This window comes from Protopterus annectens, chromosome 8.part0 (assembly GCF_019279795.1).
Source record: "Protopterus annectens isolate FY-2018-M chromosome 8.part0, PAN1.0, whole genome shotgun sequence".
NCBI classification, from domain to species: Eukaryota; Metazoa; Chordata; order Ceratodontiformes; family Protopteridae; genus Protopterus; species Protopterus annectens.
This window is the reverse complement of record NC_056741.1, coordinates 746,871,845-746,887,078: the sequence shown is the minus strand read 5'-3', so window position 1 is coordinate 746,887,078 and position 15,234 is coordinate 746,871,845. Positions and strand designations below refer to the sequence as shown.

Sequence of the window (15,234 nt, the reverse complement as noted above, 5' to 3'; positions counted from 1 at the left end):
CTGTTTCCACCTATAAAGGGAATGGTCTCAGGGAAGTAGTAGTAGTCTGTTACAGAACCATCATTTTCTTGCATGTTTCTCTGAAGTCTTACACATTATTGATCATGACAGAATTGTTAAGAGGCTGCAGTTAACTGAAAATATCATAATTTACTGTATATCATGAGAAGTGGAATATCCATTTCAATCAGTCTTTTGTTTTATTGTGATTATGTATCCAAAGTTGTTGACCAGGTGCAACATGTTGATGTAGTTTTTATCATTTTGTGTAAAGCTGTTAAGCTTCATGGAGCATATTGGCCAGACAACATTAATCTGGACATTGAAAACTTCTTGACCATGAACACTGATCAACTTGTCTTTGTAAAAGGAAAGTCCATCCATCCATCCATCCATTCACAACCCCTTTTCTCATTTTTGCATATGGGGTTGGGGTGTCACTTCAACAGTGGCAGTCTCCTGGAACCAAGGTTCATACCACTGGATGGCTAGCCCTGCCACAGCTGTTCTTTCATACCAAAAAGTCACACACACACTGACACCTATTGTCCAATTTACAGTGCCCAATCTACCTACCGGAGCAGCTGGAAAAAACCCATGTCCAGGTATTTTGTGCTAAGGTTGAGAGCTATCTATGGTGAGAACTGAATCCATTGAATGTTTGGGGCTGTATCCCCCCCCCCCCATTACTGGCTTTGTCCACATGTTTTTTTGCTAAGAGGTTGAGAGCTATGGTGAGAACAGAATTCACTGAATATGTTTGGGGGCTGTATTCTCCCATTATTGGCTTTGTTCAGGTGTTTTATGTCAAGAGGTTGACAGCTATGGTGAGAACTGAATTCACTAACTGGTAGCCATTTAAGTTTGTCTTCCTCCCTTTCACAAAACAGCTGATTTGGCATAGTGTTATGTTTCTCTGACTGTTTTGCACAGGTAAAGACGTGGCAGTGAAATGTATGGTGGTAACACAGCATTTTATTCTAGCAACTTTCCAACATTGTACAACCAATGTTTAAAATGTGTCCCTGGTTTTTGGGCTTTTGTCCCCCCCCCCCCCAATAAATTTTGGCTTTTTCCAGATTTCTTGTACTGCAAAGTTCAGAGATACAACTGTGTGTCAAGTAGATTTTATAAGGAGCTGAGAGCTGCAGGGGAACAAAACTTTAGTGCTGCTTATTCTGAGCCCACTTACATTGTTAATAGCACAACAGGTAGTGTACTTGCTTTTGATGCAGAAGGCTGTGGGTTCTACTCCCACAATAGGTAGATGCATTGTTGATATTGTACTGTGTTGTAAAGTTGGTGGATGCTGCAGTCCTTTTTGCAAAGATACCTAGAGTAGTAACTATGAACCTTTTATCAGTTTGCCATACAGTCCCTATTGCGATATTACTAGCTTATTTTTTTTCTAATGCTTGCAACATAGGCAATTTATTCCTCAAGGGCAACAGGCACTTTATTTGTAGATGAATAAACAATGACATATAAAGTTGTTTGATAGCAGCAACCTCTTTATTTTTACAGATTTCTTTAATGTGGAATTATTTAGATGACTTTTACACTTCAGAGATTGTGCATATTTACTGATATTGGTGGACTGTAGAAGGTTGAGTAGACTTTTATGATGGAAATGTTCTGAATTGGGTAGTTTTGTCATTGGTGCATGCATTTTGTTTCATTGTTTACTGGAAAAATGTTCAAAACAATACATTTAAAATGCCCTCTAACAACTGTACTGTATTGTACAAGGAATACAATTTAATACAATCGGGAAGGTGTATCAAAGAGCATGTGTATGTTTCATGTTCAAGGGGCCTATGATTTGAAAACAGCCCAAAGTTAATCTTTATCTGCCACTGGCAAAATGTATTTTCTTTGAATGTGGGTTTCAATGCTGTTTCAATGCATGTGAGTTTCAAGGGCAGAGAAGTTTTAATGCTAAGTCTGTTTTCATTGTGAGACTGCATTGCTTTGTTTAGCAGATATCTATTGGGGTTTGTGCTGTAAAAATGCAAAATAAAACTTTCAAATGAAATCCAAATCATCGCAGAAGTAAAGCAGTATGCACATTAGTGTTTATTGTAAATGGGGCAAAATAACAAAGGAATGGGACACTAGAATTGTTGCAGGTGTGGGGGGGGCTCTAATCGACCATGATTTTGAGAGGGGAAGGGCAGCAAACTCAGACAGCCCTGGTTGAACTATACCTCATAGTTGTCCATATTTTTGCAGAATGAATAGATATTTGCTTCTTATTTTTGGTTTGTTCCTCATAAAATGTGTGTTTTTTTGGCAAATCATTTAGGAATGAAGTCACTAAATGACAGACATTGAGTTTTACGTCATAACCTTCAGAAAAATGCATGCTAAAGCAGTCACTAAATGACAGACATTGAGTTTTACGTCATAACCTTCAGAAAAATGCATGCTAAAGCAAGACCTGTTATTCTATCACCTGTCTTAAGTTTATACAAGATTAATTTTTAGTAGTGTTTGTATGTTCCCCCAATATATTTGGCCTTGTCCAGATTTCCTGCATTAACAGGTTGAGAGGTACATGCAAATAAAACTGCTTGGTTGTGAGGGTGGCCTAATGGTGAAGGTGTTTTCCTTACAAACACAAGATACAGAGTTTGAATCTCACAAGGGATAATTGGCTAGGCTTAAAATGACTCACAAGGGTAGTTAGCCTAGTGCTACTCTATGAACCTTTATAGAATTAGGCATATCCAAATCTCTCAACTGTCCCCGATTTTGGCTCAAAATGTTGCTCTTCCCCTAATAATCCCTCTGCAAAATGGTAATTTTGTAAGAAAACATGGAAGATTTACAATTAATGAATAGCTGTAATAATCAGTTATAGATTACTTTTATTTCAGAAATGCATGTAGATTCTTTTATTTTGTCAGCTGCAGTACTAATATTAAAAAGTGTCCCTTCTTTAACAGGTTTCCAGCTGTATTGTGTGGCTATTTTATATTTTTGCATCACATTTTTGGTCCATTTTTCATAAAATTGTGTTTTTTGGCAAATTAGTGACTAATCATTAAAGACTGAAGTTAGAAAATAATCAAAGACATTTGAGTTTCAGATTTCGTACCTTTCAGAAAATTCATACTAATGCAAGACCTACTATTCTATTATCTTTCTAAGTTTATAAGAGCAATATTTAAAAATTGTCCTTATTTTTGGGCCTTTGTCCCACTTCTATGTATGGCTTTGTCCAGATTTCTTGCTCTGAGGTTGAGAGGTATGACAAATGTGTCAGGGCCATCACAGTCAGCCAGAGATATTTCAAATTGTGACAAACTTGTTGCACCCCACTCCCACATGTAGTGACTCTGGATGTGTCCAAGCAAGGCAAGGAGCAGTTATGCAGTGTAAATGTGCATAGTATCCCCCCCATCCAAGGTAAACACAAGTACTACAGTGGCTTTTCATCTGTCATTGATTTTGCAGAATGTTCTGGTTTCTGTCATATTTTTATACTGTTGATATATGCTTATTATTATTCAGAAAGTGCCTTTTGCTGTGTGTTTAAGTAGCAGTGCTTTAATGACCATCAGGTAAGCTTGTCTGATATTGTAAGATGCAAGTAAGTTTTAATAAGCAGTATTGCCAACATTGAAAGCCTTTCTGTTGTTGCCATGCAGAGAATACTTACATAACTAGATAATGTATAATCCTTGGGTATTGAAATGCATATGACAGTATTTGTAATAAAGGCCAGGATTAGATTATGTTAAACTCATTACAGGCTTTACCTGCAAACTAAATAGAATGCCAATCTATCATGTGTGGTCCATATCCTGTGCAGTAATCATTTAAGCAATATATGTTGAGCTTGTTTCTTGTTTGGTTTTCATATTTTACTTTGATCATGTTTTCCCCATGAAACAAGTAGATAGTTGTCAGGCAGCAGGTCTTTTTTGGATAAGAAACATTTTTACAAGTTGGGGTATCACAGAGATTGCTACTTTCATCATGTTACTTGGTACTTTAATAAAGCTGAATATAAATTATAATTAAAACTGGAGTGCAAGGAGAAGTGATTTGAGTTAAGTGCTACTTGTCTTTCTTATACTTGATTTTGACTGGCATTCCAGTAGCCTCACATCCTTTTTGTTTCCATCTAGATATTAAGTAAGCTGTCATGCAGCCAATGGATTGAAATTTTTTTTTCTTCTACACTTCATTTTGTCTTGATTGGACTCCCATAATGATGGTTTGGCACCCAGGGCAGCATATTTAATTAAAGTTTTTGTGGTTTTGAGCATAGCTCCTCCCCTTTCTAGTTGGTCACACCCATTCCCATTGACCCCACCCATTCAGCTGTCTCCTGCAGCCCCCCTTTGATTTGAAGTCACCAGCCGCCACTGGCTTAAGTTCTACCTCTGCTGGCTCCTTCCTGCTGGTGTACATATGTTTCTTTTCCTCTGCACTTTTATTTAGTCTCTCCTGTCTCTTGAAAGAGCTCTCACAGGCTATCTCACGTTTTTGTAATCCTGAATTCCACTTATGGCAAGGTGTTACCCTCTGATTGCTCTATAGGAGATGCCAGCTGATAGCTACTTATAAAAGAAGCTCACCTGTTGATTGCCTTCTGCAATTTCCCAACCAAAGCTCTGTTTTCATCTATACCTCTCACTTCGCAGTGCCATAAGCCCTGCTGCCTTGCACAGTGTGATGGGATAAATATCTATGAGATGTCTTTTGAGCAATAATAGCAGCTTATTTGGTTTATTAGCAAGTAAATTTCTATCTTAGATGGCTTCTCCCTGCTGGCTCTATCTTGTTTTCATCTTCCTTTGTCTGCACCCTTACTTTAGCAGCTCTCTGTTGCTGCTTAAGCACTTAATTGCACACTCTTGACAGATAAGGAAGACCAGAAAATGTTCATAGGTGCTAGAAATTAATTAAATGTGCAGGGTTGAAGTAACCATTTATAAGGGATTACAATGCTATCACTGTTAAGCCCTTGCCATCCCTTGTATACATTTAAGAGTCTAATACTATCCTTCCACATATATTTACCTTCAAACATATTTACTTAACTGATAAAGACTTTTGTAAGTGAATTCTGCTTTTTTGAAATGTTGCTGGTGAACATTCTTCAGAAATTGAACAACTGATCCATATACAGCTAGACTTTACATCTGTATGAAAGCAGTTCACTGTAAATCAGATCTGGCTGCATTGAGTACTTTGCAGCAGGAAATGCTTAAAAGCAATGCTGCTTCTTCAAGTCCTGCCTAGAAGGGAAAATGCTTTCACTTGCAAGTAAACAAATTAAATAAATGCAATTAAGCATATTAATAATGAAGTGAAAATATCCTACATTTGATAGTAGTTACTAAAGATTGAAATAGTTGTCAGGTCTCCAAAAGTCTGTCTGTGGCTTGATGAGAGACATGCGTGTTATTTTATAATATCAGTGCCTCCCCAACATGGTATTTCCACAGTAATACATGGGAGAGATGTGTTGGTTATGGTGGGATTTACTCCCTCCTAGTTTGGAACAGAGCATGCCATTTAGGAGTAATTCTACATAACTCATCTCTATGACATGTGATCACTAATTAAACAGCTGGTACTGTGCTTGGAGTGTGCCCAGTCCATGGCATGGCTTATTAATTAAGCATATAGTACTCTGCTGGGCATGTTCTCAGTCCCATATGGTAGATGACTGGTTAGACATATGGATATGTGCCCAGTCACATGACAAGAGTTACTAATTAAACATATAGGACTCTGATGAGGAAGTGCCCATGACAAAGATTGATGATTAAACATATAGTACCCTGCTGGGAATATGTCCAGTCCCATGCCATGGATTACTAGTTAAACATATAGTACCCTGCTGGGAATATGTCCAGTCTCATGACAAGGATTACTGATTAAACATATAGGACTCTGATGTCACTTTTTACTTTTCCAAAAGCTGTGTAAAAGCCAGGAGCTCTAGACTTAACTCATGCAGATTACAGTTCTGTAAAATAAAGATATTTTAATGTTTGGCTTTAAATAACATCCATTTGTACATCCTGAAAACAAAGATAAATAAATAGAGATGCAGAATATGTATTTTAATAGTGATACTGGAGATGTCTGTCAGGAATGCATTTCCTTTTCGGCTACATTGTGTTACATCTAGATCTTGAGGTTCAGATAGTAGAAGGCTCCTTATCAAAACTGTTTTCTGTCTCAAAGAAATACATATGTACAAACAGATATATACATCACTTACGTTTGTTGAGCAGCATACAAAATATTCCTTCCCAAAAAATAGTTAGGAACCCTATACACTATCTTGTTCATTAATAAAGGGAATAGAAATATGCTGACATGATGGGGGAAGAAGTCCAAACTCTGTACAAATACCTCCACATTCATAGGCAGAGCAGGACATTTTATAGGTATTCATTTTTAATGGATATGGTCAAAGACGGGTCAAATACAGAGAAATGTATGAAAAAGTGGTCCTAATATTATACCCTCAAAATCCAAATGCTGCAGGCACAAACTGCATGGAATTTATTGCAAGAAACTGCTTCTGTGAAAATTAAATAAAGCACTTGCACCTTTGCACCGCTATGTTGGAGGGACTAAATTATTCACCGTTCTCACTCCAAAGTCTTTGCAACTCAGACAAATAGCAATACTTTAAAACAAGAGAAATAATGTCTTGGGCATTCTCAGATGTAATGCACTCTTAGAATCAACGAAAACAAAAGTTCGCAAATGGCATCAACATGTAGGAAGCAAACAAAGATGGGGATAGAACGTATCAAGCAACATAGCCAGGCAAATTAAAAATGAGCAACCATTAACAAAGCGCCTGAAGGGAATGTGTGGGAACTTAGTTTACTAAACCACTTCCTATTTCCACAGATGCTACTTAAAATACTATACAGTTCTGAGAAATTTACTTAAACTTGCCTATACTCTCAGTTTGTGCTAAAACAGCTTCATCCTTTGCAGTTTTGCTTTAGTTATTAATGAATACAAGAGATCGTGAACATTACAGAATGCAATAAACTCCAAGTTTGCTGATTCATCCTGTCAATGTATATTATTCCAGTTGCTATGTGTAAATAAATGCCCGATTCTTCTATAATGAAAGAGTGGGAAAATAATCTAGCTTTCTTTGTAAATACCATGGTACTTGATATCCTATTCAGTAATTGTAATACAGCTGAAGCACGATGTCGGGTAAGGGAGAAATGTAACTGAGAATAAAGATCAGTAATTTGCAGATTAATTTGTATGACAGATTTGTAATACTGTACTTGATCTTTAATTTCAGTGTCGATGGACAGCGGCTCCCTGATGATGTCAGAAATGATTGACATGCCTGATGACAGCAGTCCATCTGAGGACTCGTGCTTGCTGGAGGTACAAGGATCCATGAGATCAATGGATTATGTTCTTTTCAGATCCATGCAGCGAAGCAGAGCTGATTACTGCCTGAGTGTGGATTGCATCCAGTGTGGACAACACCGTCAAAGCCCTAAACCTGGACCATGCACCCATCCTCTACCAGACTCAGATCCTAGGGCTAGAGGTGAAAGGTCATACTCTTGTTCAACTCCAAGTGCTTGTTATGATGGTCCTCAAATGGAGGAAGATGATGTCACACGGAGCTGCAACAGGCTGGAGACCATTGGGCAACCAGAAGAACCTTGCATCCCAGAAATCAGGGTGAGATCATGTACACCCAGACAGCAGAGCTTTTGTTCTGAGGAGACCATCTGTGGCTCTGGCAGCTCAGTACCCCTGGGCTCAGAACGACAATGTCCTCAGCGAAGATACAGTGAGAACTCACGACCTCTGACACCCACCAGAGGACTTGCACCTAACCCTCTAATGAGGTCACACAGTGATCCTGGACTTACAGCTTCCAGTGAGGCAGGTAAGAACTCACTTCTTTTAGGAGGAGGATTGCTTTGCTTAACTCTTATAATGTGATAATTGCACTATATATAACAGATATTAAAGCATTCTCTTGCCCCTTGTTGTCAAATCTTTATATGCAATTAAACATGGTAAGGAATTGATTTTTCTGGATGTAGTATACTAGCAACTAAGCATAATTAGGTATTGGTTTTTCTGCACGTGTTATATACTAGTAAGTCAGATTAAGATTGCATCCACATGCAGGAGTGTATCTAAGCAAACCCATTTTTTTTTTATTGTAGCTGTTAAATGAGTTGCTGCTTTATAATAAAATTAAAACAGTAATAATGCCATAACTGATGTCTTATTATTAAGGTATGAACATGAAGTGACAGGTTACTTCACTGGAATGTCTTCAGTGATAATATCTTAGTAAAAAGCTAGAAACTCTGATATGTGTTCAGAATTTGAAAAGCATTGATGAAAGGTGGCAACCAGTAATGAGACACCATATTCCAGCTGTGGGAGCTATATTACATCTTCAGTAGTAGCTCTTCTTCCGGGGAAAGGAAGTCGCTTATTTTTCTGGTCAAGGAAAGCATTTTGTTGATTTGGGCTTTTGTCTGCTTGAAGTGGAAGAAAAAGTTCAGCCAGATACTGAGATATCTTGAAGGTGTTTGGTTGTTTTTAGTCATATCATGCTAGTTGCCTCTGATGGACTCTATTTTTTGAGTGGTACCAACATCATAGCTTTTTTTTTTTTTTTTTTTTAAGTGTTTACCATTAGGTATATTTTTCAACCCAATTACTTAGTTGGAGGAGGTCTGGTTCAAGTCTTTTTTTAATAATTTTGATAGCTGGGCTGGATCTGCAAATAACCATATCATTGGCATATGGGGCACATGGTAGTTTGGAAAAAATCATTTATGAACTGGTTGATAAAAAAAGGAAAAATACCAGCTTGTTTTAGGAAATAAAAGCTAGAAGGTAGGAATCAACTTTAAAACGGTGAAGCATGTTTCTTAGAAGTGTTTGAAATAGTCTGAACTTAAAGGACCACTATGGGCAAATGATGAAAAAGCCTATATTTTTTTATCTTGCCATGAATTACTGCACCTCCCAAAGCATTACTTTCTAATACTAACACTAAGAGGTAGCATATTAAGTCAATGTGTCTCTCATCATTCACTACATTTCGCATTAAAAATTCCTTCACCATAGCTATCCCTTCTGCATTAGGGATTACCGTAAGTAACAAATTCACATCAAGTGTTGTCATAATGGTGTTAACAATGACTGAGCATTCTGTTTTGAGCAGAGGACTTTTGTAATGCTTTTGTCTTTGATAATGAATACTTTTTACATGTGTCTGGCATAGCTACGGGCACACCATGTGCCAATAGCTATGCCAGCATCGTAATGGCTGAATGGGAAACTAATAATGTTTTTGGGCACACTCTAGCAAAGACCTCTGCGTCTGTATATACGCTTTGTAGATGATCGTTTTATTTTGTGGGAAGGAGAAGAGGTTGGCTTGTTATCGTTCATGGAATATTTAAATAGTACCTGTGCTTTTCTAAAATTTTCAAGTAAGTACTCAAGTGAACAGATAGACTTTTTGGATATTAGACTCGGTGTAGACAGTCATCATTGTCTACATACGAGTCGTTTCCAGAAAAGTTGCCAATGGTTAACGTATGTACATAGAACAAGCATGCATCCGCAACATGTATTTCGTAATATGTTGAGAGGGCAAGCAATGAGGTGTTCAAGGCTTGCTGACAGAGAAATGCAGATTTTGAATCTGAACTTGTACAGTTACAAAGAGATTTTGAAGGTAGAGGCTATGGATATAAGGATATTATAGAGGCAAGTAATTATGCCAGATGTACAAGAAAGGATAAGGCAAAGCCATACTACTCTAATGAGGGGAATTATAATGCTAAATGTCAGATGAGGAATACTAATGTAGCTTAAACAGTGACATGTTACTAATGACAATCAAGTATTAAGAGGAATTTTAGAGAAAAATTGGAATATTCTGTAAGTTGACAGTGAAATAGCATGTCTTGTTGGAGAAAGACTTTATTTGGTCTATAGGAACAATAGGTCTCTTAAACAGAGACTATGTTACACCAAAAACAGTGCAGCTGTAAGGACATGTACCTCTGGCAGAGGAACAAGAAGATGTAAACAGTGCAATTTTTGTAAATATATTTTTGAAGATGTAGAATTTGAGCATCTGGATGCAGGAAGGATGTTTTCCTTTACTGTAGATGCAGATTGTAATAGTAAAAACTTGGTGTATTTAGCCTGATGTGTTCTCTGTAAAGCATTCTATGTGGGTAAAACCAATAGGCAGCTAGGAGAGTGCATCAGAGATCATATGTAATGTTTAAAAAGATGACAGAATTACAGTGCTGTTGCTAAACACATTTTAACTTGTGGAACAGAATACCAGTTCACATTTAATGTATTGGAACTGGTTATGGAAGATGTTAAGATGGGGGATATTAGTTCTAAAACAGAAGAAAAAGAACTTAATTGGATAATAAAATTAGGGGTGCATATAAGACAAGGTTTGAATGACCATTTATCTATTACTTCTAAGCTCAGGAACAGGAGGTTGCTTAAATGATTTCATGCTTCATGTATTTATTTATTAAGTTACGTATATGTCGTGCTATATGTTTATACATACATGTTTTATATTTTTGTTTCTTATATATACTGTTTTTATACAGTTTTCAGCAATATTAATTAGTTGAATGATATTTTTAGATGGTTTTGGTTTTGTCATAGGGTTTGGATAGTTGGGGGGTGCTTTAGAAGTATGGTCAGCTGTGATTTGTTAGTTTGAAAATTTTCCTACTTGTATGTATATAAAAGGAGATTTTGATTGTGTTGATTCATAGTCTGATGAAGCAAACGGATGTTTGTGAAAGCACTTACCTACCTGCTTTTATGTTGTAATAAAGTGACATCGCATTGGAAGAAATACTTGTGGATTTTTATCTGGAATTGTTTAGCAAATATCTCTAGAACTGGTTAGCACTCTACCATAGCTGCTTCGATATCTGGATTTATTTAAGTAAAAAAAAAACACGGGATCTGTAAACACAGCAAGCATTAAGGCCTTTCTAGATAACTTCCTTTTCATAAGCCCCAGAAACCTCTTCTTTAGGAGAATGTCCTAACGTCACTAAACCCTTGAGGGAGATTTAGAAGCTGGCAATGACTATCATCTATATCCACATGAGGATAGTGTAGAAGATGGATATGCAAACCAGGATCAGGAGAGATACAGTCAGAGCACAGGTCTGATGTTCTTCGTGTTTCACTGTTGCAGTCATTACATTTGGGTAATCTGCTGGCAGGCTACCCTCAGTCGGCCTGAATTCCAAAGTCTTGGGTCCTGCATCAGTTGCTATCTCATCTTCCATGACATCAGGTCATCAGGGGTATAAAACAAGAAGCCGATGCCATTTTCTTTAGTTGCCGCACGGTGCACGAAACAGAAGCATTTCGCAAGTGCCTGTCGGCTGACTCCTGAAATATTCGAGTTTGAGTTTCAGAACCGAAGTCTTCACTAAAGCTAAATACCCCATTGGGGAAACTTTTTTCTTGCTCCATTCTGATGTCAGAAAAAGTTAATAATTGTATTACTTGTGGGAAACAAATACCTCATAAGGATTTCCATTTATACTGTATTCCTAACCTAGGCCCTGATCACAACGTGCCTGGCTGTCGGTTTTGTGCTAGATTTAACCAACGCACTATTAAGCGTCAGTATATTTTTCCCTCAAAGTATTTTGGAAACAGATTTAACTACCTAGAAATGTCGTCAGATAGCAATCCAACTACCGGAGTACATAAAAAACGCAAAGAAAAAGACAGAGAGAGACAGTCGAGGTCCAAAACCAATGACGAAGCTTCTCCTAAGCCAGTCACCGGTTCGCCAGTACTCAATGAAGTGCTTTCGCAGCTCCTGATACCCGCTACTTTTGAGTCGCAGGCCCCTACCGACACCCATGTGGAGTCCGGCATGTCGTGAGATACTCAAAGTATTGGACCGACGGATGTATCTCCCTCTGATGGGTCCGGAGCCGCTGAGCAGGCACCGGCTTCTGAGGGCGTATTCAGGCCTCAACATTTTTATATCAAACCGACAACAACTGCAAATCCAAAGACAAAAGCAACTTCTAAAACTAAAAAAATTACGCATGAGCCACGTGCACAGGCCTCTATGCCTAAAAAACAGATGATCAAAATGGCTGAAGACCTTATTACTTTGATCAGAGGTTCCCATCCCCCTCCAGATAAATGACCTAGGCAATACACTGATTATGAATCTTCAGATCAGGTTTCTATTTCTTCGGATTCCTCTTCTGATCAGGAATTATCTACACCTCCCTATGAGGATTCTGATGCAGAGGAGTCTATTCCATCTGCATCACCTCCTGAGGATTATTCATTCGGAGAAACCTTGCATACTTTGAGGGAGCATTTTCACTGGGAGAGTCAAGATTTCTCAGAATCAAAAAAGAGGCTCAGGGATTTCCTTCTTCTCCCTCAGCACAGGCCTTTAGCCATACCCCCTGTTTTAGACATTGTGGATGATGTGTTTTCGGAGTCAAGCTTGACCCCTGACTCCTTACCTCCGGTTCCCAGCAAGCCTGACAGATATTACGGGGTCCCTGACTCACACAAATTTTTATTTAGAAGCCCTGCTGCTGATCCTGAAACTATTTCACAGGGTTTAAAAGGGAGTTAAGGCCTCAACAGCAAAAAATCCTACCCCCTCTGACAGAGATTCAAGGGCACTGGATAGATGGGGAAAAAAGGTTTATACATCTGCAACCTTGGCAATTAGGGCCTTAAACTGTCAGTTTCATATGCTCAAGTATCAACAACATGTTATGGGATTGCTGAAACAGAAAATTATGTTGATTTCGGAATGTGCAGAAAATAAAGAATTGCAGGAATTATTGCATGCAGCTGAACAGGTTGGAAATCATACTTTGCAATGTGGTTTTGATTCCTTAGAGGCCTCCTGCAGGGCCGCAGTTACTGGATCTGTGATTAGGAGGCATGCCTGGCTAAAGGAACAAAATTTGCCTGATCATGTTAAAGCTAAATTACTGGATGTACCTTTACAGCATGATACTCTGTTTGGTATTAAGGCAGAAGAGGTTTTAAAGAAAATGGAAGACAAAGCTAAGTCTATGCAAACTGTAAAAGACTTCTTACAAGTGCAGCCACCAAGATTCAGTAGATACTGGCCTACAAAAAATTGGTCCTTTCCTGTGTCAGACAGAGCTCAAAGGGCAAATCCAGATGCCCTAAGGATTCCAGATACCAGGCACAAGATTCATACAGGTCAAAACAATAGGGCGCTTCTACCTCCAAATTTGGAAGAGATAAAGCGCAAACCTACAGAAAACAGTCCCAATGACTTCCCTCTGCTTTCACCAAGCACTTATGTTTTGGCAGCACCCTTAGTGGGAAGTTAGTACTTTTTGCTCAAAATTGGCAGTTAATAACCCTGGACAAGTGGGTGCTGAACATAGTATCGCAGGGATACAGATTCCATTTCCATACTCTGTCAATGGCACCTGTTGGCCAGATCTGCCAAAAAAATCAATGGGCAGAAGCACAGCAACAGGTTACGTCCCTCATGGATATGGGTCTATTCAGCCAGTACCAGAGCAGGAAAAAGGACAAGGTTTTTACTCAAGACTTTTCTTGGTACCCAGAAAGGACAAGGCCTGGTGGCCAATACTGGATTTATCGATTTTGAACACATACCTGGACATTCCAAAATTCAAAATGCTGACTTTGCAGCAGCTTCTGCCCATGCTGGGCAGGAATGCTTGGCTGGTGACATTAGACCTAAAATAGGCATATCTGCATGTCCCAATAAGACAATCGTGCAGACGATACCTCAGATTCAAGGCTGGCTTAATGCATTACCAATTGTCTGCTCTGCCCTTTGGCTTATCTACTGCACCTGGGGTCTTTACAAAGTGCCTGGCACCTGTAATTGCATTTTGCAGACAAAGAAGTATACAAATATATCCTTACTTGGATGACTGTCTTATTCAAGCAGAGAACAAGGACATTCTTCTTCAACACCTGGCATTTGTGAAAAGGCTTCTAACATGCCTAGGGTACACAATAAACGAAAATAAATCACAACTGGTACCCTCTCAAAAGATAACATTCCTGGGTGCAAGCTTGAATACAACTGCCTAGATGGCTTACCTCACGCCAGACAAGCAAAGGCAACTGACTACTTACTTCAAACTGATGGCAACAAAAACACAGTTATCTGCAAGACAAATTCTGCAGGCTTTGGGCTTCATGGCATCCTGCATCCTACTGATTCCATATGCAAGACTGCATATGAGGAAACTTCAATGGTACCTAACAAGTTTATGGAGTCAACATTGTCACAGACTGGAAACAGTGATTCCTCTCATTCCCTGCCTACAACAGGAGTTTCTATGGTGGGCAAAGACATGTCACAAAAACATGGGACGGGCCTTCACTCTACCCCCTGCCAGCCAAACCTTAACAACAGATGCATCAGATTATGCCTAGGGGGCCCACATGGCGGGAAGATGCATTCAGGGCATATGGACCCCAAAACAAATGCATCTACATATCAACCAGAAAGAGATGCTAGCTGTTCAAAGTGCCCTGACAGCCTTCAAGGACTTACTTCATCTAGGACAGCTACTGCTAAAGACAGACAACACCACGGTCATGTGGTATATAAACAAGCAGGGGGGCACGCACTCATACCCCCTTTGCAGATTAGCCATGGCACTGTGGGACACAGCTTTGACTTACCAAATACATCTTCAAGCTCAATTCCTGCCAGGAAAACAAAATACTCTGGTAGACGATTTAAGCAGAAACCTTATGGATCCTCACGAGTGGAAACTAGATCCACAAGTCTTCAGCATGATAACAAAGAAATGGGGGAGACCAGACATAGATCTATTTGCCTCTCCTCAAAATTATCAATTGAAAAGATTCTGCACCAGGACATATCACAGACAAGCATGAAAAGTGGATGCCCTATCCTTCAGTTGGAAAAACCTATCAGTTTACACCTTTCCTCCTCTGCCTCTTCTTCCCAAGAGCCTCCTAAAAATCAGACAAGAGAAACCAAAGATGATACTAATTGCCCCAGACTGGCCCTGCCAATACTGGTACCCAATCCTAAGGAACTTGTCTCAATACCCAGCTTGGTCCTTACCTCAAAGACATCAACTACTGTCCCAGCAAAACAATCAAATCCTGCACAATCAACTCCAGACACTGAACCTG

The 15,234-nt window shown here is 38.9% G+C and overlaps 1 protein-coding gene across 1 annotated transcript in view; it reads left to right on the top strand.

The window, feature by feature from the left end:
- FAM189B (family with sequence similarity 189 member B) overlaps positions 1-15,234 on the top strand; it is a 991,404-nt gene that overhangs the window by 864,478 nt on the left and 111,692 nt on the right. Inside the window, exon 10 of the mRNA XM_044080204.1 lies at positions 7,307-7,912. Coding sequence (XP_043936139.1) covers positions 7,307-7,912 — 606 coding nt within the window. The remainder of the gene's footprint in view (positions 1-7,306; positions 7,913-15,234) is intronic.